This window comes from Cervus elaphus, chromosome 26 (genome assembly GCF_910594005.1).
Source record: "Cervus elaphus chromosome 26, mCerEla1.1, whole genome shotgun sequence".
In the NCBI taxonomy this organism is placed as follows: domain Eukaryota; kingdom Metazoa; phylum Chordata; class Mammalia; order Artiodactyla; family Cervidae; genus Cervus; species Cervus elaphus.
This window is the reverse complement of record NC_057840.1, coordinates 48694638-48717431: the sequence shown is the minus strand read 5'-3', so window position 1 is coordinate 48717431 and position 22794 is coordinate 48694638. Positions and strand designations below refer to the sequence as shown.

The following is a 22794-nucleotide window of genomic DNA, read 5'->3' as shown; positions in this document are numbered from 1 at the left end:
TAAGGCATCAGGACCTCTTCATGTCCCACACTCAGGACTGGAAGTCGGTCAGGCAGAGGGGTTTCTGCACCCACCAACATCACGATTGTTGATGCTTCATTTCCTTTGCATGGAAGCGCTCAGCTCAGCAGATCAAAAGCTGGGTTAGTATCCTCACCATGACTGGGATGGTGTGTGACAGGACAGTGATGATGTAAACACAGGGTCCACTTCCTCCTCACCGGGTGCCCGCCTTCCCCAGTGAGGAAGCCCAGAGGCTTCTGCTTGTTTCTTCTCGGCTTCTAGCTGCTTCCTGACGGTGCAGCAGGCACTCTGCATGGGACGGGCGGGCACAAGGTCATGTCCACCTGCCGGACCCAGGAGTCCTGGGCCACCTGCCCCTAGCCAGCCTTTGCTGTGCAGACGCCCTCGCAGAGTCCAGGAGGCACATGACACTTTCCAGGGGGTGGTGCATGAAATCTAATGGCAAACTGAGGCCAAGGCACTTACTTTTACTAAGAGAAAAGAGCCTGAAAATAAGACCGTCAAAGCCCGATACCAAGATGGAAGAGATGAAGCCTAAGAACGCAGGCGTGCGAGCAGGACCGACTTTTAGTCCAGAGCCTACCCTGGCCGGGCCTCCTGCAGACCCCTCCCCCCAGAGCACACAGCGGGGACCACTCCCGGCTCACCCTCAGCCCCAGCACCCCACGTCCTACTTCCTGTCTCTACCGGGCTGGAAACGGATCTTGGGCTGGGGTGTCCTGGTGAGTCACCTGCAGCATCACCCTTCCCCATGCATCTTCATCTCCAGCTCCATTCCAGACGCCTGAGCCAAACAGAGGAGGGGCAGAGCGACCCTTCGCATCTCCCGGGACCCTGGGGCCCAGGCATCCGGCGGCTCTGGGAGCAGACCCTGTGCAGGAACCTCTGGGCAGACCAGTGGGAGTCCTGCTTTACAGGATGTAAGAGACCGGGAGTGGATAGGGACTCCACCCATTCCTGATAACTCTGCTAAATCACACCTCATTAGACTGGGCGCGGATGGTGTCCACAGTGGGTTGGCATGTCTGTGTCTGTCTGTCTGTGTTCCATGACCAAGGACAATAACTCTATAACAGCTCTCTGTGGTTCCCTTAACAGTAAATCACTGAGGGTCCAATATAGCCCATCGTATAATGAGAGCCACACTATAAAGAACTTTGATCCAATAAGATTCATGTAAAGGCGCGTGTGTAACTCTGACTGGCATCAACACGATTCTCTAGCTGAAATAGTTGTCACCTGCCTAGTGTAGGCATCACTGTGGCAACACCTAAATGATACAGGCCCGGTTTATTTAACATCAACATGAAAAGACCCTGATGCTGAGAAAGACTGAAGGCAGGAGGAGAAGGGGATGACAGAGGATGAGATGGTCAGATGGCATCACCGACTCAATGGACATGAGTTTGAGCAGACTCCAGGAGTTGGTGACAGACAGGGAGGCCTGGTGTGCTGCAGTCCATGGGGTCGCAGAGAGTTGGACACAACTGAGCGACTGAACTCAACTGACTGTCATCTATAAAGACCAAAGAATATCACCTTTACTCAGGGCTGAAGTGAAGATTAAGTGAAGCTCTATGTGTCGAGCTTCGAGGTGGATGCCTTGTTAAGTTTTCGACAAGTTCCCTGCAATTCAAACGCCGCTGTGCTTCTTGGAGCTGCTGCTCCTTTGTCTGGGGCACCTCGGACCTGTCATTCACAAGCCTGTCCGTGCTTTTTTAAATAAGAAGTGAACTCCCCACATGGGCGAACTTTCTGCAGGATCTAGTCCACACTCCTCAGTGACATGTGGCCCCATCTTGCCGAGCCTCCCACCCACCTTCTCCTTTTACTGCTCAGGGACCTCCGTGTGCTGCATGAGTCTCTACTAGCTTCTTTGGTTTCACACATTCAGAGAATTTATACAGACAAGCCCTGGATGCTAGAGCCAGCAGATAATTAAAGAGATCATTTCACCCACATTCACTGATGTGAAACTAGAGCCAAGTCACCGTCAGATAGATGCACTAGGAATCCAAACCTTCTCCTTAGAGGGGGCTTCCAGAAAGTACTGCACTTCAGGTGTCTGCTGAGGGGGCTGGCGGGAATCTCAGGCCCATGCCGAGCAGGTCCTGCTTTGTCAGAGGTGAGGGAGGCATGCATGGGCCTTAGAGAGATGGCCTTTCACAGCCAATAGCCCCCCTCCTCCAGGGCACAGAAGCGGCCTGCTCTGTGCCCCAGCTTCCTGGTAGGGGAGACCCCTGGCAGAGCTATTGACATGGCACCAGCCTCATGCAGGGGGAAGGTGCTGGGTCAGTGGTGGGGCGACAGGCACTGCAGCAGCTCGCTGGACACGGGGCAACCTCCTCACCTCCACCGAGTTCAGTGGCAAGAGGTCAATTGGACATAATGCAGAAGCAGAGTCTAGGGCTGGGCTTTCTGGGAGAGTGGGATGTGCAAGGGGAGTCAGTTCACTCAACAGTAAAGAGTGAATTCAGAAGATGACAGGGCCTGACTGGGAAAAGGGGGCGCTGCCAGGAATGGGGGTGTGCATGGCTCTGTCTTTCCGGTGCCTCATGTTGCTCCTTTCTTCTCTTCAGGACATTCTGTCCACTAGAGAAATGACAAAAAACAAAATTCCTATTCTGTTGCATTTGAATAAGCAAATTGATCCCTCTGCAAGTTAGCAAGTGGGGATCATTTAAAAGAGTAAAATGTTAGACAAAACATTGACTTCGCTTTTTAGAGTCTATCAAAGGGTGCTCCCAAAACTACTGCTTCATGACCAATGAAGCGTGCTTCTCAGGAGATTTTATTTAGTTATTTATTTTTCAGAAATCTAACACTTTCCAGATTTAAGGAATCTCTGATGATGATACTATTCTGTATCAATCATCAGACTCTGAGATGTGTGATTTTTAACAGAGGAGGGTGCCTCAGACTCTCTTGAAATAAGGACATTATACATTTTAAATATGTTAGCTGATTTAATAAGCAAAAGCACAGAGAAAAGATGGATAAGCAGGATGAGAACTCAAAATTCAAAACCTCTTCTGCTGGAAACCACACCTGAAAAATCTGCCTCAGGGATTTCTTAAAGTTAACTAACAACCAAAGAGCAGTCCATTTATTTTTTGGTCAAAGGGAGAAATCCTTGATTTTTCTGGGGGGAAAAAAAAAAAGTTGCTCTTGATTCAACAAATCAGAAGAGAGCTAAGAAAAACTTAAATCTTCCTGGGGAAAACATTCTAGATGTTTCTGTGGTATTCATTATAGATAGGTTTTGGGATGTTTCCCATCCTTGGTCATCGGGGAGGGTACCTGCCGGCCGATGTACAGCTTATGTACTTGAGCCCCGTGGTCTCCGGTGGACCAATTAAATTCTCAGGGAATGAAGTTATCAGGAAGAATAGAGTTGAGTTCTACCATGGCTAGGCCATTCTCTCCATCCAGCCTCTATTCCTAGAGGAAGAACTGTGTCTGGCCAGGACCCAATGGGTAGTTGGATTTGGCCGGTCTCCACTCCCCACTCCCCTCACGGCTTCCGCAGGGGGTTGCTTTCCACTCTCACCCCATGGCATCGTCGTCGTGCGGTGTTGGGGCCGCCACACACTGCCAAGCGAGTCCTAACCCGAATGGCCATACCTAGGGTGCAGGCGCGATATTCCCGGCACAGAATCCGGAAGGGGGCTTTCAGAGTGACATCGTGATGCTTTCAGATATAAAGGGAAACTTCTGCCTGTCATGCAGGAGTCTCCACTTCCCTAGTTTTTCTAACTGCTACAGCATTGCTTTCTTGTGTAAGAGCATCCGTCCTGGGGTCGTAAAACTGCAGCATTTGCCCCCGGGGTGCTGTCTCTGGGTGCTGAGGAGCCAAGGGCCGCAGAGTGTCTGGCCTCAGCCGGCAGCTCCATAGGCTTGAGTTTATAAAGAAGGAATTCAGTGTTAGGAGAGGAAGATAAAGCAGAGAAGCTACAGTGCTGTTGCCATGTTGGGATCTTATGAGCGGGAGAATAGGAGGATAATGGGATGAGCAGAGCAGTTCCGAAGCAGGCTGGAGTACCAACCGCGGAGGAGCGCGGCAGGAGGTCTGAGCCGCTTGTCTGGCGGAGAGAAGGGCCTGGGACCGCTTTCTCTGAGGCCATGTGCCAGCCAGGCCAGGAGTCTGCAGGCTGAAGGCCAACACCAGCCACTCGGGACCCCACGGCCCGTCTAAGACCAAGATCAAATCAAGGAGTGTGGGGGGTGCTGAGCAAAGACCAGGAGAACAGCGTGTTTACAGCGAAGGGCACAGAGGCGCAGGCAAGGTCGAGCGACAGGTGCCCCTCTGGCTTCAGGAGCTCCCCAACATGGAGACGGCGTGAAGGGCCACTCGCCACGGAGAACCGGAGGGACCCCAGGCAGGCGGGACCTTCTAGACCAGAGCCGTGGGACACCTGCCCCGTCCTCTCCTAAAGCGCAATTTAAGTGGCGCTGAATTCTGGGAGGACATTGATCTGGCTATGGCAGAGTCTATGAGGACAATCTAAATTAATGCTGAGTTGACCAAAGAGTTCGTTCAGGTTTTTCCGTAAGATGTGGTGGGAAAAAAATGGAATGAACTTTTTGGCCAACCCAATAAAAGGGAGTTCAGGCCAATTAAAGTCAGTTTTATTATTCTTTCAAGTATATACTGTACTTGGGAGGTTTGTAAAATGGTTATTTGAGACAAAATGCTGTAATAAAGAGACAGGAATTATTTTTCATAGGATAATTGTTTAGCCACAAATATAATATATTTGATGGTGTTTGAGAACAGTTTGTCCTCTTGAGTTATTTAAACTGTCTGTGAAACACAACTAACACTATTAATTTGTCTGGCAGATGCTTTTTCATGATTAATACAGATTTAAACTCCTCTCCCTCTCTCTTCAGCATAGTCATAACTCCCAAAGTGACAGAGGCAAGGCTTTATTATGCTAAAATAACCAGCGTTAGTTCTCCTTGCCATCTTAAAGAATATTATTAAATTGGCTATTTAGACTTTAAAAACATATATGGTTTTAAAGGAAACAATGAAAGCAGCACAAGTGAGATTTCCTCTAAAACATCTCTGGGTGTGTAATGCCGGAGTGGGGGTGTTTGCCATGACCCGCACCATAAGCTTTCCTCCCTTCCATCTTTTGAGTCAGGTGACAGGTCCACCTAACTCAAGACTTTAAAACAAGCTAGCCTACCTTTTTTCTAACATTGGTGAGTTAACTTTACCCACCAACCCTCCTTTACTGTGTCTGTCTTGCTGTCTTACCTGCATTTTCCGTGTTTCTTGCATTGTGCATGACGCCCCTGCGCTCAGAGCCACACGCGCTTACCCAAGTCCCTCATCTGCTATAGCTGTGCTGTCTTCAGTGCCTCACCAGTTTCCCATTTCTACATCTGTTTTTTTTTTTTTCACCTTTTCCCAGTGGCTCCACTGGTAAAGAATCGGCCTCCAATGCAGGAGACCTGGGTTCAATTCCTGGGTTGGGAAGATCCCCTGGAGAAGAGGAAGGGTACCCACGCCAGTACTCTGGCCTGGAGAATGCCATGGACTGTGTAGTCCCTGGGGTCACAAAGAGCCAGACACAACTGAGTGACTTTCACTTTCACTTTCCCCAGCCCCAGGGCCTCATTTGCTGACACCCCGCCCTGACGATGACCCTGTTCCCTGGACGTCCACGTGGCTCCCCAACACTGGAAGCAGGTGCGATGCAAGAAGCGCCTTAGTAGCCAGCAGGCCCAGCTCCAGGCAGGCCCAGGGCGAGACCCACAGCGGGAGCCCCTGTGCGAAGCTCACGAAGATGCCCATGATGGAGACAGCACACGGAGTCAGGTGCAGCCGCTCAGCCCATGGCCAAGAAAACACTTTGACAGATACTCAGAGAACAGGCTGAGTAGCAGAACCTGCCCATTTTCTTGGTTAAGAGGTAAATGGGTGGATTAGCTGTACTGGAACCCCAGGCCCTTGTGTCTCTGGACATACCACCCCTGGCAGCTAGCAGGCTGCTGCTGGCGATGAGGGGGAGGAGAGAGGCTTCTCCTACAGCCCTCGTGGACTTCTAGAAGCACACCAGTTTGGGGCGGATGCTTCTCTCAGGTTGAGATGTGCGTTTCATGGTGGGGAAGCAGGAAGTTTGGGTGGGCTAAAGCCGGCTGGGCCTCCTCCTGGGGACCTGATCCAGTGACGACAGCCCACACGATGAGGGGGACACCTGGCTGGCCCGGGAGCCCCAGGAGGCTCCTGCTGCTGGTGTGGATGGGGCTCAGAAATCTGCTTACAGCCTGCCTGGGGACCTGGCCGGATGGGGTCCATGCGCCTGGCAACAGCTGAGAGAATTCCAAGTCAAGAGCGGTGGCCCGCCCACCCACGGTGGGCACAGGACGGGCATGCAGACCACGTTAGTGAGTGAGTCAGAGAGGGCACTTGAAGGACTATGGAAAGAAAAAAGCAGTCCCTCCACTTGCCTGCCCCTTTTAAACCACACTGTTATCCAACATTGAAGATTTTCACTAGGTCAGACCTCTCACCCCCCAAACCCAGGGCAGGTACAACCTGAAGCTTAAGGACAGACGTTCTTCAAGGTTTATTCAGCAGAATCAAGAAACAACCTCTACACTCACTTTTCTCCAATTGCTGCCAAAGGCTTAACAAATGGAAAAAGGGCCCGACCATCTTGTAAGTCACTTAACATTTGCAGTGACCTTTATTGTTCTTTCCTCCACATGTTAAAAACATGCCTTTGCTTCCTCATCTTGTCTTTATTTGTTCTGGTTCTATTGTGGATGAGTAATCACCGCAATTTCCTCCAAGCCTCCTCCAATTTCTCCTAATTCTCTCAAAAAAAAAATGGAGAAAAATATCAACGGAGCTAAATATTCTAATAAACATCTCACTAAGACTTCTGCCAAGTGGCGCACAACTGTTGCTCCCCATTTCTTGCCTTTTGGGTGCCTTCTGCTCATCCCAGCATCTGATCTCCAGTCTTTAAGAAACAGTGAGTAAAGCATTCGTTTCACACTCCATCGCTCGTGTCTGATCAGGTCTTTACCAGTTCCTCGTGAGTGATCCAGTGTCACATCCGAGATGGAGCCCTGGTCCCCCTTGTCTCGGGATTCCTGTGTCATGAATCCTTAGGGTGGAAATGACTTGTGTGCTTTCAAGTGAGTTTGTATTTGCAACATCCTTTCCTCAGTAAAATTGGACTTAACGGTCCATTTCTTTGTCATGCTTTCTACAAAGTGCAATTTTCTTCTAAAGGATTAGTCATCTTATTCAGCTACAAAGTTGATATTTTAAATTTCATATTTAGTCATCAACCTCAACCGGTCAATTCATCAACCATCAACTGGTCAAAACATAAACTAATGGAGCTCAGTCCCTGTGCCAGGCTGCTCAGAACAGTCCCGTCCGTGTCCAAAATTCGACCCACACTTGGACAGAGTGAACCAGCAATGATGCTTAGCTGTAAAGTCATCAAAGAGCTCCTGAGAGCAAAACATTGTTTAAACTCCTCTCCTGCACACGGCACACCTGCCCTCACCTTCATGCAGCTTTGTCCCGGCCCAGCCCAGGGAGGCAGACGGCCGGAAGCCTCCCAGAGGTGGGCCCAGGAGTGGACAGCCCCCGGGAGAGCCCACTTTGGGCACAGAGCCTCTGCGGGGTCCTCAGACAGAGTGTTCCATCCCAATGCAGTGAAAGCAGAGCCGGGCTGTGGAGTCGGCGCTTGAGGCTGGCATTTCCAGGGAGTGGAACACTAGCACCGTCTATTGTCTGTTGTCTGCAGAAGAGCCCCAAAGGCCCATTGGCCTGGGGGGAGAGTGAGCCCCGCTCCCTGAGAGCCTGGCAAGCTCAGCACAGGTGCCAATCAGGATGAGTTACCTCTGGGAAAGTGTGTTAGGCCGAGGTAAGGGTTATTTTATGCTGCCTCAGGTAATGAAAATTAATTTTGAAAACATTTAGAATCTGATAAAATATTTCTTGAGAAATTCAGGTGGTGCTTTGAGGGTTTCTCATCCAAGCAGTCAATCCTAAAATAAATCAGTCCTGAATATTCATTGAAAGGACTAATGCTGAAGCTGAAACTCCAATACTTTGGCCACCTGATGTGAAGAACTGAGTCATTGGCAAAGACCCTGATGCTGGGAAAGATTGAAGGCAGGAGGAGAAGGGGACGACAGAGGATGAGACGGTTGGATGGCATCACTGACTCAATGGACATGAGTTTGAGTAAGCTCTGGGAGTTGGTGATGGACAGGGAGGCCTGGTGTGCTGCAGTCCATGGGGTCGCAAAAAGTCAGACCCAACTGAGTGAGTGGACAACAGCAATAGAAGTGAAGCTCTGCTGTCCCTGCGATCGCTGAGGCCATGAGAAAAGAGGCTTCCGTGGCTGCTGACTTCCACAGGCTCTGTGCGGTGGCCTTGCTCAAGCTCAGAGAGCCTTTTAGGTTAGGAGGGGCTGTGGTCTCTGCTGGGCTGACCTGGGTGCCAGCGCTGAGTTGGGGGACAGCGTATGGCTCTGGTTTGGGGGATGAAGCAGGAACGTGAGGAGGCCACTTTCAGGCACCAGAAAACCTAAAACCCTTCTCAGTCACTCACCATCCTCTGGCCTGAAGCCCCTGAGAGACAACAGAGTGGCCCTGAATGGATGGAGGAAAGAGAGGCAGGGCGGGGAGTGAGGTCCTCCCCGGACTCACCTGCCCTCAGAGCTCTCTCTACCTGACCTCCAGCTTTGAGCTCTTTCTTGTCGATTGCCTATAAAGACTTGACTGCGTTGCACCATTATGATAACTAACAAAACCAGTGACTGTCCATCAGAAGAGATTCAATGAAGCAAAAATCCAGAGGAGAAAGGAAGCCTGATGAGCCTGTTAAAATTGTCTCAGAGAGACAATAAGCCAGACAAAACGTGTTTAAGTATAAAAGACACAAACGGTCTGATCAGCTCCAGTTAGAGAAAGTCATAAACTCTAAGCCACAAAGTAACTTATTTTGATTTTTTTTATAACAAACTCTCCTTCATCTATCTTTCCCCCCAACTGCCTCCAGGGTCTGGTTCCTCAACACAGAAGGGGAACCCAGGTCTGAGGATGGGGGACCCAGGTCTGAGGCTGAGTGTTCTCCAGGAGCCAAAAGCAGGCACCTCTCTGCCACTGAGGCCTCTGCCTGTATCTCAGCAGTGGGTGTGTGAGTGGCGTCCAGTGGCCTTTAGCTGTCGTCTGGCTGTGTGTCTCTGCCAAGGAGAGAGGACAGGTGAGTCCTCCTCTTGGGCAGAGAGCCTGAGGTTGAATCAGAACAATGAGGCCCATCTATGAGATCAACCCCTCCACACTAGAAATCCCACTCATTGAAGACATACATACTCTGTGCCTTAAAGTCAGCAAGACCACTGACTTTAAGTCAGTGTCTTAGACTACATAGAAGTCTTCCAGTGTCACTCAATACAGAAGAGTCAAAAGGCTCAGAATAAGAAAAGAAAGGGCTTCCCAGGTGGCTCAGAGGTATAGACTTCACCTGCCAATGCAGGAGACGTGGGTTCAATCCCTGTGTCAGCAAGATGCCCTGGAGAAGGAAATGGCAGCCCAGGTTAGTGTTCCTAACTGGGAAATCCCAAGGACAGAGGAGCCTGGTAGGCTACAGTCCACAAGGCTGCAAAGAGTCAGACATGACTTAGTGATTAAACAACACCAACAAAGGAAAAGAAACCCGCCTAGCGGACTTAATTTGCAAACTCTTTTCCAGGTGCCCAGGGAGGTGTGCTGGCTGGGGGGGCATCCTGGGGTTCAGCCCCCATCTCAAAAGGACCATGTGGGGCACAGGGTGGAGCCTGCAACTCGATGCCTGCAAAGCAGCACTGGATGCCCCGGACACCGTGGGAGCACACGGTGGGGGGCATCAGAGGGCAATGGTCTCCCCGGGGAGCCAGGTCCTGCATGGATGGCCAGGCCCACAGGAGGGCTGGTGGGCAGCGTCCTGGGCTCAGAGATGCCCCGCGGCTGTGAGCAGGTGATCGGCAGAGCCCCAAGGAGCGGGAGAGGGTGAGGGGCATGGGCCGGCCAGGAGCCAGGCAGACAGGTTATTCCAAACGCCTCCAAGATGAAGAGACGCCAGTGCAGACCAGGCAGGATAGACCTGCAAGGAAAGGTGTGGTCTAACGCCTTTGCGGGAAGTCTCTCATGTGACAGTTTGACTCCTCTCAGGCATGAAAGGCAGTCGTGTGAGGGACATTACAGGGTCGAAGAATAACCTCTGAGAGTCGCAACCACGGCCCAGTTCTCAGGAACTGACCCCTTGGGCTGGACCGTGGTGCCCCCACAGGACCAAGCGCTGGCCCCCTAAGATTAAGTGACCACTTTCCCACAGTTAGTGTGAGCCTGAAGTCCACGCTCTCTCCTACATTGCGTGTGGACGAACACTTGGCAGTCGGTAAACCCCCGAACAAGTGAGCTGTGTGTGAGGACACTATCAGCCTGGCTGGGAAAGTGAGTGACCCTTACTGGCTGAAACTTAATAAAGCTGCTTAAAATGAAAACCATGCCTTTTAAGAAGAAAACGCATCGGCACTGGACTTAGAAGTGTCTGCCTGCCCACCATGGTGCTGTGTTATTTTGGATACCGTCTTCCCCTCTTGACAAGAACAGCCTCCATCCAGGAGTTATTTTAAGACCTACTTGTTTTTCCCTAATAAGGATAATTATCTTCAAAAAGGCAAAATGATTAAGTGGTCATGAATGGTGCACTCCCAAACATCCACGATTGCAAAATAAGCTGACCTTTTCAGAATTTGCGTAAAAGGGCTTGCGTGCCCAGGACTGGGGCTTCAGGGCAGGCCTGGGAGGGCACCTTTGTGGTGGCAGCCTGCCCGCCCCCCTCCTTTCGACAGGCGGGTGTGGTGTCCACAGCTCTGACGAGCACCCCTTCCCGCGGTTCTCCCTGAAGGGCTAGGTGTCCTTTCTCTACGTGGCCTGTCTGACCCTCACATGAGCCCGCAGTGACGTCACGTGGTGTTTCCTAATATTGAGGGTCAGTGGTCCCCAGAGGACCAATGACCGCTCCAGCCTTTCAACCCGGAGTCCAGCCCGGTTCCAGGTACCAGAGTCCCCAGGCACAGCCCCCAAGAGGGGATGGGAGGGGCACATTCTGTCTGTCCTGTGAGTTAAGGAAGGTCTAGGTCTCTAACTAATGAAGACCAGAGCTTGACTGCACATTCATTAAGGGCATTGACATTATAAGGGCAAAAAACATACACAGCTTGAGATAGAAGTAAGGCAGTTTCAGATTATCGAAAAGAAAAATGAGCACCTCAGAGACAAAGAGCAGATGGCCTGAAGTTTCAGCGGTGTGGCTAAGATGGGCCAAAGGGCGAACAGTCACATGATGAATGTGCTAAATTAATTCTTCCCTCTTAAGAAAACATGCCGTCCACTGGTGCTAAACCAGATTTCAGACACCAGTGCGCGCTCCTCCTAAGGCCAAGACACGTATACATAAGGCGTCACTCCGGGGATCACTTGAAGAACAAGCCTGTTTGCATTTTAACCTTCAGGGTCTCTCTTTCCTGCCCTTTCTCGCCGTCCCCCCCCTCCCCCGCCCCAAGATCCAGAAAGCTTCCTGATTCATGAACGTGCACCCCAGCACCACTCACACAGAGCTGTGATGTCAGTGGTCCCTCCACCCACACTGGAAGGAAGGTGTGAGGTGGGAAGCAGCGCAGACCTGAGCCCAGCGGCTTGGAGTCAGCACCAGCAGCCGGCGGGGTGACTCTGACACGGAGCAGACCAGGCCCCGCCTCCCCACTTCCTCTGTGTCCAGCGCCTTTGTTCCAGGCGTTGTTGGCAGGGTACGGAGGTGGGCAGATGACCCTCCCATCTTCTCTGCCTCTGCTCACGGGCAGAGAAACATCTCTGACTTTCAGAATCTAAAACCCTCTTTACAGATTCAATGATAGTACTCATCAAGCAAGGACCACAGAATTTTTCTAAACAGCAAGCTATCTAGACCCTGTGTAAGACCCAGATCCAGCATGCACCCAAAAGGAAAGGTGCTGGAGAAAAGATTTTCATGGCCTCTGAGGCTTTGACCAGACAGACAATCTGGAGGCATTTAAAGGGAAAAAAAGAAGATGGAAATGAGACAAAACAGCAACCAACTTCACAGCATCCTACCAATGCCACTGAACCCACCCCCGAAGCAGGAATTGGGTCTCTCACTCCACGATGTCATCAGGTGAGCTGCACAGCAGCAACCCAGCCAGCAGGCCATGCCCCTCAGCCAAGTTCAAGGGCACCTCAACACCTGGAAGACCCCCGTCCAGGTGGGACTTCAATTTAACAGTTGACGTCATCCTTCTTGGTGTCCCATAGACACTCACAGGCTTTTTGATGAAAGAGAACAGCCATAAGACATTTCAGTGAATGCTATTTGTAGTAGTTACAAGGTTAAACTCACTGCCTCCCTTAATTTGAGCTCATTCTTCACAACCAAACTTGCTTGAGCTCCTTCCCCCCCAGACCTGCAGGAAAGAGCAGAGCGGCAGCCGTTGAGCCTGGCCCAGCCCTGGGCCCACTCACCTTGGAGCTGGCGGCTCTTGTACAGGTCCCGCGTTCTGGCTGGATGAGCTCTAGCTGTGTTGTCGCATTTTGGCTGCTCGTACCTGGGAGAAGGGGAGGAGAGAGACCAGCTGGTTTGAGGCGGGCTTGCCTCGGGTTGCTGCTCGCTCACACAGCAGGCTTCCTGGGCCCTGGAACACATGGGGCATCCAGCCATCACGTTGCAGTGTCTGGGATGAACCTTTGGTGACCTTGCAACAACTTAACATCTTCTTCACAGTCGTAAGGACACGCATGACACCTTGCGCTCTGTCTCTCCATCCAGTCTCTGCAACACATCCTGTGCAAGGGACACCCCCACCCAGGACCAGGCGGGGAGGGGTCAGAGGAGGGGGAAATGCCAGCATTGGCACTAAAGTGGGGATAGGGGGCGCGGCCACGCACCCCCCCACCCTGGAGAGAGCAGAGCCTCAGAGAGAACCTCAGGACTCCAGACAGATGCATCACTCAAGGACCAGCATGTCCCCAGCCTTGCTCACGAAGCTGCAAAAGGTTGCCTCCCTCCGTGTTCAAACAGTAAAAGAAAGAGCTCTGTTCCGGCCCCTCGGAGCTGACAGGAACTGGGGGCCCTGACATCAGGCAGGCAGACAGGGTGGTTGCGGGTTACTTCACGTCAGGGAGCAGGCACTCTGGGGACCCCAGAAAGCACCACGACTCTGGACTGACCTGCCCAGGTGGACAGCTCGCGAGCATCCCCCAAGCATCCCCCGCAGGACCTCCCTCCAGGCTCTTGATAAATGCCCCTGAGGGGGAGACACGGGCAGACCCAGGCCAGACAGCTCATGGGGACGCTGACAGTCCCCGAGGGCACCTGTGAGAACCTGTCCTCCAGGCACCTGAGGCAGCCGCAGGGGTCAGGAAGGCTTCCCCCAAAATGTGAACAAGTCAGAGTCAGACTGGGGTGTGCGGGGGTGGGATAGTCGGGTTCTGGGGGCCACTGACTCTCAGGGAGTCAACAAGACCCCCTCAGTCCTCAGCCCCTCCTGCCGCCCAGTTTCCTTTCCAAGCTCTCAGAAGGAGATATGAGATCATGATCACTTCACAGGGATATTTCTGACTCTTATTTTCCATATTCCTTGTCCTCCCACCCAGGAAAATGAAAGAATGAGGTTTCTCTCTAAAGGGATAGCTTCTCAGAGGCCCTGCCTGGGGCCCAGGGAGCCAGCTGGCCGTGAGGGTCGTGTCCAGCCCGGCTGAAACAGAGGTAGGGCCCCGCGGGCTCCTCCAGCCCTCAGACTCTAAGTGGCCTCTTTGATACCAGAAAACCTAACACCCCACTCATGCAAACTTAATATGCCTTTTCAAAAAGTTGTTTTTGAAATTAAAGCATTCCCGACACACTTTGGAAAACAGTTACATTATCACATTGTCACCAAAAGCCATTAACACACATTCTTTGAAATGCAGTGGGGTTCAGTGCAGTTGGCATTGAGGTCACATCACAGGAAAGTGAACGGGGGTGAAGGGACCTGTTACCCACCTGGTGCCCCCTCTCCTACCTGGGGCTGCGACAGGCAGGTGAGGAGCCAGAAATTCACTAGGGGAACATTCAAGAAAGAACTTTCATAACTGAGAGATGGCTGAGGGCTCACTGTTACGCATGTTCAATCTGGGGAAACAACCCATGCTCAAGACTGAACAACTGCTGTTTCAGACTCCAGGTGAGTATCCGTGAGGCTTGTGAGGTTGGCATTGGTACCTACGCTAGAGCTGACACCTTCACAGCCAGCAGCCCATGAAATGTCAGCTCTGTGGAAAGAAGGACACGCCAGATCCCAGCTCCTGACTGAGCAGGCAGAGCTGGGGCCGGGATTCCCAGGGAGGCGGAACGGCATCCACTCCTGGGACGTCTTGCCTGCGAGAACCTCAGGCATGGGCTGCTCTGTGTGTTAGGAAGTTGACTTTTAATACGAAACATGTCCAGCCTGTGAAAGGCTCAGAGCCAACACACGATGATAAGAAACCACATCACCGCCAACTCCATTCTGAATCTTGAACCTCGAAGCAGCCTGGGAACTAGCCACACTGCACGGTCATCCTGGTTTTGCTCCAAATTTGGGCAGGAGGGCTTAAGAATCCTAGCACTTGTGCTTATATTAAAACATGTATGTTTAAAGGGCAGCATTCCACTCCTTTTAGAAGAATACTGCTCAATCATCTCTGACTCTTGGCAACCCCGTGGACTGCAGCACGCCAGGCCTCCCTGTCCATCACCAACTCCCGGAGTTTACTCAAACTCATGTCCATAGAGTTGATAATACCATCCAATCATCTCATCCTCCATCGTCCCCTTTGCCTCCTACCTTCAATATTTCCCAGCATCAGGGTCTTTTCCAATGAGTCAGTTCTCATCAGGTGGCCGTACTACTGGAGCTTCAGCTTCAGCATCAGCCCTTCCAATGAATATTCAGGGTTGATTTCCTTTAGGATTCACTGGTTTGATCTCCTTTCTGTCCAAGGGACTCTCTAGAGTCTTCTCCAAAACCACAGTTCAAAAGCATCAATTCTTCAGCACTCAGCTTTCTTTATAGTCCAACTCTCACATCTATACCTGACTACTGGAAAAACCATAGCTTTGTCCATAGGGCCTTTGTCAGCAAAGTAATGTCTCTGCCTTTTAATATGCTGTTTGTCACAGCTTTTCTTCTAAGGAACAAACGTCTTTTAATTTGCAGAAAAAACAATCTCAAGAAACAGAATCAATGCCTTTGAAGACTCAGATAAAACCTTTTAAGTTGTGTTGACATCCATAACCACCCTTTTCAATGGTGTTTATTTTAACTTATTTTATGTAAAAGAAGAAGATCTCTTGATTGTCTGGTTGCCCATCAGACCCCAGGCTCTCTGCCAGGGAGAAATTCGATTTCACGTTCACACAGCCAGTGAGACGTGTGGGCCTGCGGGCCTGGAACAGGGGCCCTTGGGCAGGTAAGAACCACCGTCAGCCTGATGCCAGGTGGACAATCCTCATCATCTGTCAGGAAAGTGGAAGAGAAATCCCTTGGTTCTGGGCGCTAATGTAACAGCTGGCAGTCAGCCTGGTCCATGCTTAGCCTGAGAGCTCACGCCAGCTCTCCCCACCATCAGTCAGCGACCAGGTGGGAACCCGCCCTTCCTCCCAGATCTTATCCCACCACGTGCGGCCTGGGCTCACATGGAGGCCCAGGATCAAGCTCACGGGGGCCCGGGATCCAGCTCATGGGGGCTCAGGATCCAGCTCACAGGGGCCTGGGATACAGCTCACAGGGGCTCGGGATCCAGCTCATGGGGCCTCGGGCTTCTGCCTGCCGGGATCTGGACATCTCAGCCAAGAGGTCAGTTTTCACTCAAAAAGGCAGAGGGGCCAGGAGATGCATCAGAGCCTGATCGGACTCATGGTTCTCCCTGATGACCATCCCATCTGGAAATCCTGCCCTGTAGCTTCTCTCTGCTCTGTGTGTTTACTGTCCTTGGCACAGGCCTGTGACAAAATGTGTCCTTTGTAATGTAGTTACCTGGCAGGATGACACAAGGAAAGAACTAGCTTATAAAGACAGGGCACTTTATGGCTTCTTACTGTTTGATTTTTAAATTATTCTTCCCCATTAGAAAACACAGAGAATGACTGGTGGGAGGGGGACGTGAACTGTCTACCCAAAAATAAATCACAACTAATCTCCCTGGAACGGCTTATTTCAGAAAGCCACAAGAAAATAGCATTTATGCAGCCGACAGTATTTAAATAGCAATACAGAAGGCTTTCTATGACCCTGCTGCCCTTCACAGGAGAAGCAGGGCTGTGAGAGGGCTGGGGGCGCTCACATAGGATCAGATATGCCTTAAAGTTGATGATTTTGACTGACTTCCCAGCATGCAAGACTCCCTAGAAATCAGTTTAACCCAAATCCATTTTTCTTGCTAGTGATGGGTTTAACCATAGTCATATGATCCAATTATGGCCAATAATCCATGAATTAAATCATCTAGGGGACTTTTAGGAAAGGTGATTCGGCTCCTGAGAGAGATGGGCTGTGTGTCCTCTGAGACTGTGGTGTCTGAATGAGATGCCCGGATCCCTGAAGCCATCTTGTGACCATGAGGGGCGTCTGTCTAAGGGCAGTCACAACACAATGAGGACGTGAGAGGAAAGTTTTGGGAGACTCCATGTCCTCGGTGGTGTCAGCAAGTCACAGCATCCACTGAAAGGAGATTCCTCCACCTCTGCACCTCTTCTTTAGATTACACTGTCCCTCGCTGTTTACGCCCATTTGTAAGACGCTACTAGAAATGAAGAGCTTCCTAATCGATACAGCCCCTCTTGTGGCCAAAACTGAACTAGATCCTGGCTCTGAGACCTGCAATGTGGGAGCCACATTCACCCCCTCCAGACTGCCGCTTTACCCCAAAGACAGCATCAGCTTGCTCCTCAATTCCTCAGGACCTGACTGCGACGTCAACATTTTGGGGAGCCCCCAGCCACTCCATGGAAGTTATACCCCAACATGCCCTCTCTCCATTTCCTGTGTTTTCTTCCAGCACAGCTGTCGTGGGCCAGCACATTGCTCACATTCAGCTCATCTGCTCACGTGCTCTGCTTACCGTCTCTTTCCCTCCATCAGAACAGAGGCTCCGTGAAGCCCAGATTTTGGTCTCTTTTATTCCCTGTATGTCCCCAGCCCCTAGGGTGGCACCTGCAACATCGAGGGATTCAAATGTCTGGTGACGAGAAAGTGAATGGATACAGGGAGGGGGTGTCTCTCAGAGGCTTAAGGGGTGATACAGGGCGGGGGTGTCTCTCAGAGTGTTAAGGGGTGATACAGGGAGGGGGCGTCTCTCAGTGCTTTAAGGGGTGATACAGGGAGGGGGCGTCTCTCAGAGGTCTAAGGGGTGATACAGGGCGGGGGTGTCTCTCAGAGTGTTAAGGGGTGATACAGGGAGGGGGCGTCTCTCAGTGCTTTAAGGGGTGATACAGGGAGGGGGCGTCTCTCAGAGGTCTAAGGGGTGATACAGGGAGGGGGCGTCTCTCAGAGGTCTAAGGGGTGATACAGGGAGGGGGCGTCTCTCAGAGGTCTAAGGGGTGATACAGGGAGGGGGCGTCTCTCAGAGCTGTAAGAGGTTGCACCTCTTCTGAGCTGAACTCTGTCACAAGTACAACCCGCACTGTCTGGCCTTGGGTGCCCCCGGGGGGTGGCCCGGTCCATGCCTGGGTGCTGAGTGTGGGGGCCTGGTCTGGCCAGGTAGAGTGAGGGGAGGTACACCGAGGAACCACAGGGAAGGCCTCCTAAGGGGTCAAGAAAAGCCACACAGTGTTGTCAGGGCCACGTGATGCTGCTGGAAGCCAGGACGGAAGTGAGACGCAGAGAGAGCTGGTGAATTGAAGATGGAGAGAGGAGGGGACAGAAGACAGGCGGGCAGGGCCTGTGGACCACCGTGGCTGTCACGGGAGGAGCCCCACGGGGACATGTGGGTGCTGACGCCCCCAGCAGGACACGGAGCCCGCACGGGACCCCACTATGCTCAGTCACGTCACCGCCTCAATCCTGACGGTGGCAGGGTCATGACAGCCAACGTCGGGGAGAATAAATGAATGAATGCACAAACAGGAGAAAACCCACACCTCAAATCTGAAGCATCTCCTCCCCAGGGTCTAATTTAAGTCTGCTTCTTGAAATTCAAAGAAGAGGGAGTCCCTCGCTCCTGCAGGAAAAATAGGGGAAATGAGAACGTGGCGCTGGGTTCTGATAACATCTGGGCAGAATGAAATCAGGATGGACACAGGGGCGGGGGGTTGGTCTCTGGTGTTTCCTGTCCAATCATAAGGTAAGTGTTCAGAGGTTCTGAGGGACAACGTGCTGAAGCTGACCTCACACTCTGGGCCCATCTGCACAGGCCTGGCCTTGACAGGGTCAGGATTCCATTGGCCGACGCTAAGGGAACTTCCAGCGGCCCATGCAGCCCAGCCTGGGGAACAAACCCCCCAACTTAACGCACCGTCCACAAGCCAGAGTGTGAAGGGTGTGGAGACATCACTCCCAAGACAGGTTTCTCAGAAAAGAGCTCTCCCTGCAACACACACGTGCTCAGGAATCAAAGAAGCGCTTTCACACACAAAACCCTGGGAAGATGTGTGTTCTCTTCAGGTTTGAAACCATCTCCTACAATTGCCGCGGAGGGAACCCGAGCCCCTCTCCTGCACACCCTTGTTGGGGCCAGCTGTGTGTGGCACAGGCCTCCTGCCCAGCGGCCCGGGGTCCGCATCCCCATGGCAGGGCCCCCACGGAGCCTGGTCTCTCTGATGAACCAGACAGGGCTCCAGGTGTGCCTGGACCCTTCCATCAGGAGACAGCAGATGCTCACCATCCCTCCAGCTCCCGGAATCTGTGTGGTGTTTCCCCGCCCACACACGTGGTAGTCACACTTGAGAAACTGGGGAAGTGTCTTAGGAGACATCAGAGTGCTCATGCCTCAGGGCTGCAGAGGCAACCAGAGCTTAAACTGGGTCACATGTGAGAGATACTATTTCCCTGTATGTAGGAGCTATTTTTATGGGCTTCCCTAGTGGCTCAAAGAATAAAGAATCTTCCTGCAATGCAGGAGACCCAGGTTCAATCCCTGGGTCAGGAAGATCCCCTGGAGAAGGGAACAGCAACCCACTCCAGTGTTCTTGCCTGGAAAATCCTATGGACAGAGGAGCCTGGCAGGTTATAGTCCATGGGGTCGCAAGAGTCAGACATGGCTGAGCAACTAACACGTAGAAACTATTTCTATACCAATCTATGAGAAATCAAAGGTCAAGTCATATAACCAACAGCTACAAAAACACCATCACTCACATGTACACCAGTCCCAGGAACAGGGAGCAGGTCTACTCCTGGTGCTGTTCTGAAATCACTTGCTTTGCTCTAAACTCACACAAAACATGAGTGAATAGGTTGGTTTTTGTTTCAAACCCTTGACCTCAGCACTCTTTCTTTTTTAGCGGTAATTTCAGGACACAGATACCTTTGGACTACAGACATCTGAGCAGCCAGCCCCTTCATCAAAACCAGGGACTAAAGAGGCTGAGGCGACGAGGGACACACTCGGCACCCGCCCAGCCAGCCCGGACGTCAGAGCCATCCTCCGTGATCGCAGGCTGTGTGAACAAGGGTGGGAGCACACCCTGCCTAAAACATCCAGCTCCGGTCCCGTCAGGGGGACGGTCTTCCCCAGCCTTGCACCCACAGGCTTTAATGCGTGCTGAGAAGCAAGGGTGAGGCCGGGCCTCGGGGCCTCGAGTCCACGGTGGGTGGAAAGCCTGCGTCCCAGAGCTTACCTGGTGGACGTGCCGGGGATGGGGCGGCCGGTGTCCACCAGGACGCACCAGCAGTAGCCCGTGGACGGGTGACACTGCACCGGCTTGTAGAGGCCGCCGTGGGCGCACTCAGGGATGACCACGTTGTCGTTCTTGGGCTGCCTGGCCTCCTCCAGGGCCGACTGCTGCTCCTGGTCGCACGAGGACACTGCAGTGAGGAGGAGACGGGAGTGAGCGCCCGGGAAACAGGTGGGGCCGGCCCAGGAGTGCAGGGCCGGCCAGGAGGGTCCCTGCGCTGCTGTGGCCAGCAGGGTGGACACCTTCCTCAGGGGATCTGATGTCCCTGGGCTCCCAAGGCCATGGATGGGGCCTGGACCCCAGCGACAGCCACGGCCCTCTACTCTGGATCCCCATATGGAGGGAAGGGTCGGCCAGCACCCAGTCCAGGGCAACTGAGTCCCCCCCAGGAGGATCCCGGGAGAACATCCCCCACCAACGTGCCCTGCCTGAGGGCTGCCTGAGGCCAAGTCTGGAGCGTGATCAGCCCCAGAGGGCTGCAGGCTCCGCCGCAGTGTTTCCTAAACAGGCTGCATGCCCAGAAATCAGTCAAGAGGAAGAAGAGGCGCTCCTAGTCAGAGCAGCATCACGGGGGCCATGGGGGAGCTCTGAAGCTCATCCACAGGAAAGCTAAACACTCAGAATTCTAAGAACAAGCATTTCAATGCACAGGGGCTTCTGTCTTCCTATGTTAATAGATTCAGTTTCTTTTTTGCATTTAGACGTGAGCTAACTTAGATCCCGGGAATGCCTGGTGGCTCAGCCTGCAATGCAGGAGATGCGGTTTCAATCCCTGGGTTGGGAAGATCCTCTGGAGTAGGAAATGGCACCCCACTCCAGTGTTCTTCCCTGGAGAATCCCAGGGATGGGGTCACACAGAGTCAGACACGACTGAAGTGGCTTAGCAGTAGCAGCGGAGCAACTAACACTTGCCCTTCACTTCATATACCTTATATATGTAATATATGTCTTCTTTATCCATTCATCTGGTGATGGATGGTTAGCTTGCTTCTAAGTCTTGGTTACTGTGAATAACCCTACAGTAAACATGAGGGTGCAGATATCTCTCTAAGACCCTGACTTCCTTTCCTTTGATGGATATATATCTGGCCTTATCTTCTATTATATGAGCTGCATCCCCTGGAGAAGGAAATGGCAACCCACTCCAGTATTCTTGCCTGGAGAATCCCAGGGACAGAGGAGCCTGGCAGGCTACAGGCCATGGGGTCAGAAAGAGTCGGACATGACTGAGCAACTAAACAACCACCACTGATTTAGACCCATCTTCTGCCCCGAATAGATGGAGAATGTCTGAGAAGCATTAAAGGAGCCCATTCCGCTTAGTGATCCTCAGAGGGTAATGAACTTGAGTAAAATAAAATAAAAGGTGAAGAACACTTTATCCCTCACTAGAAATCCACACGAGGTTTGAAATATAATCCAGAGAACACTCAGCACAAGACATTCTAAATGTTCCTGTTCTGCCAGATACCTGGCATCAAGAATTCACACCAGCGAACTAAGCCTCCCCCTCACTCCTGGAAAAGAAGTCCAATAGTGGGCACTTGTTTCCAGCTCTGTCCTGGGGGTGGGCATCTCTGAGCTCGGGCTCAAAGGCAGTCATCTGGAACAGACCTCCCACCGCACAAGCCCACACCCTGGGACCCAGGGTGACCGCAGGTCAAGGTTTTATCCCAGGACAGGCTCTCCTCACCTGAGCTGTCTTTTGGGATTGAAAATGGCCTCTTTTGCTTTCATATTTCTCCATAAAAGGGAAAAGAAAACAAGCAATATATCGGACGGATATATTTTAAATAAAATCTTTAGAGCAATTTTCTGCCTAGAAAGTAACTTTCCACAGATTATGTCTCTTTTTTTTTTCCCCACAGATTATGTCTTAACCCGCTTTGAAATGAAATAACCACAGTTGACAGAAATTTTGTGACTGTCAAGGTAACATCAAACAGGTGGGAAAGCTTCCCAAACCTGGGAAGGAGTGTGCTTCTGGAAGCATGCTGCCATGGCCAGAGGCAGGGGCCTGGTACTCAGCAGGAAGACCCCTGACCCAGGTGATGACACAGGGGGTGCTGTCAAGACGAAAGAGGTGCAACACGCAGTGTGGCCCGAAGACCCGGCCTCATAAATGCTAGCTCTCACTTTCATTGTTTCTCCAGCTCTTAAAATGTCTGGCATATCACAGGCACGCCATAAATCTATTGTGAGATAACTCACAGTGATGACGTTATTAGTGAGAGAACCACCTAGATTTTTCTTACTCTAGTAAGTCCGTTTGCACAATGAAGACAGTCACACATGTGTACTGTCATGACCACTTTGTCTGCAGACTGTATCAGCAGATGCTGCTGTGGCTGGACCACAGCACCACTGCCCATGTCCACAGGTGAAGGTCACCTGTGGGTCCCCCCTTGCTCCCATTCAGAAGCATGCATGGAGCTTCCTGCCAGGCTGACCTCAGCCTCCTGGCAATGGACAAGGAAGCTGGGGGCTGTATGGCCATGAGTCCAAGTTGATGTTCTGTAGGATGATCGCAAAGCCCGGGGTGGTTCTGCATCTCACAGGTGTTCTACATCATTTAATGAACAAGAGGGAGGAGGGAAGACAGGGGTCCTTGAACGAGGGCTTGCATTTCTGTTCCTAATAGCAAGCACCCTGGCCCCCGAGACAGAGAAGACTCCAGGTCCTCAGCATCAGTGGAGGAGGCCCAGGTGCTGCCCCAGCCATGGCCATGGTCCTTAGGGCAGAGTGTGGTCTGTGAGCATCTGGGCTACAGGGGCCATGCGGACCCTGGGCTGTCGGCCGCCCCCTGCCCCCCAAGG

At 52.0% G+C, this 22794-nt stretch overlaps 1 protein-coding gene across 2 annotated transcripts in view; it reads right to left on the bottom strand.

Moving 5' to 3' along the window:
- SMOC2 (SPARC related modular calcium binding 2) overlaps nt 1-22794 on the bottom strand; it is a 155303-nt gene that overhangs the window by 25435 nt on the left and 107074 nt on the right. For both annotated transcript variants that reach the window (XM_043888666.1, XM_043888667.1), the window contains exons 8-9: nt 19922-20108; nt 12589-12671 (exon numbers count right to left, since the gene is read on the bottom strand). In XM_043888666.1, coding sequence (XP_043744601.1) covers nt 12589-12671; nt 19922-20108 — 270 coding nt within the window. The remainder of the gene's footprint in view (nt 1-12588; nt 12672-19921; nt 20109-22794) is intronic.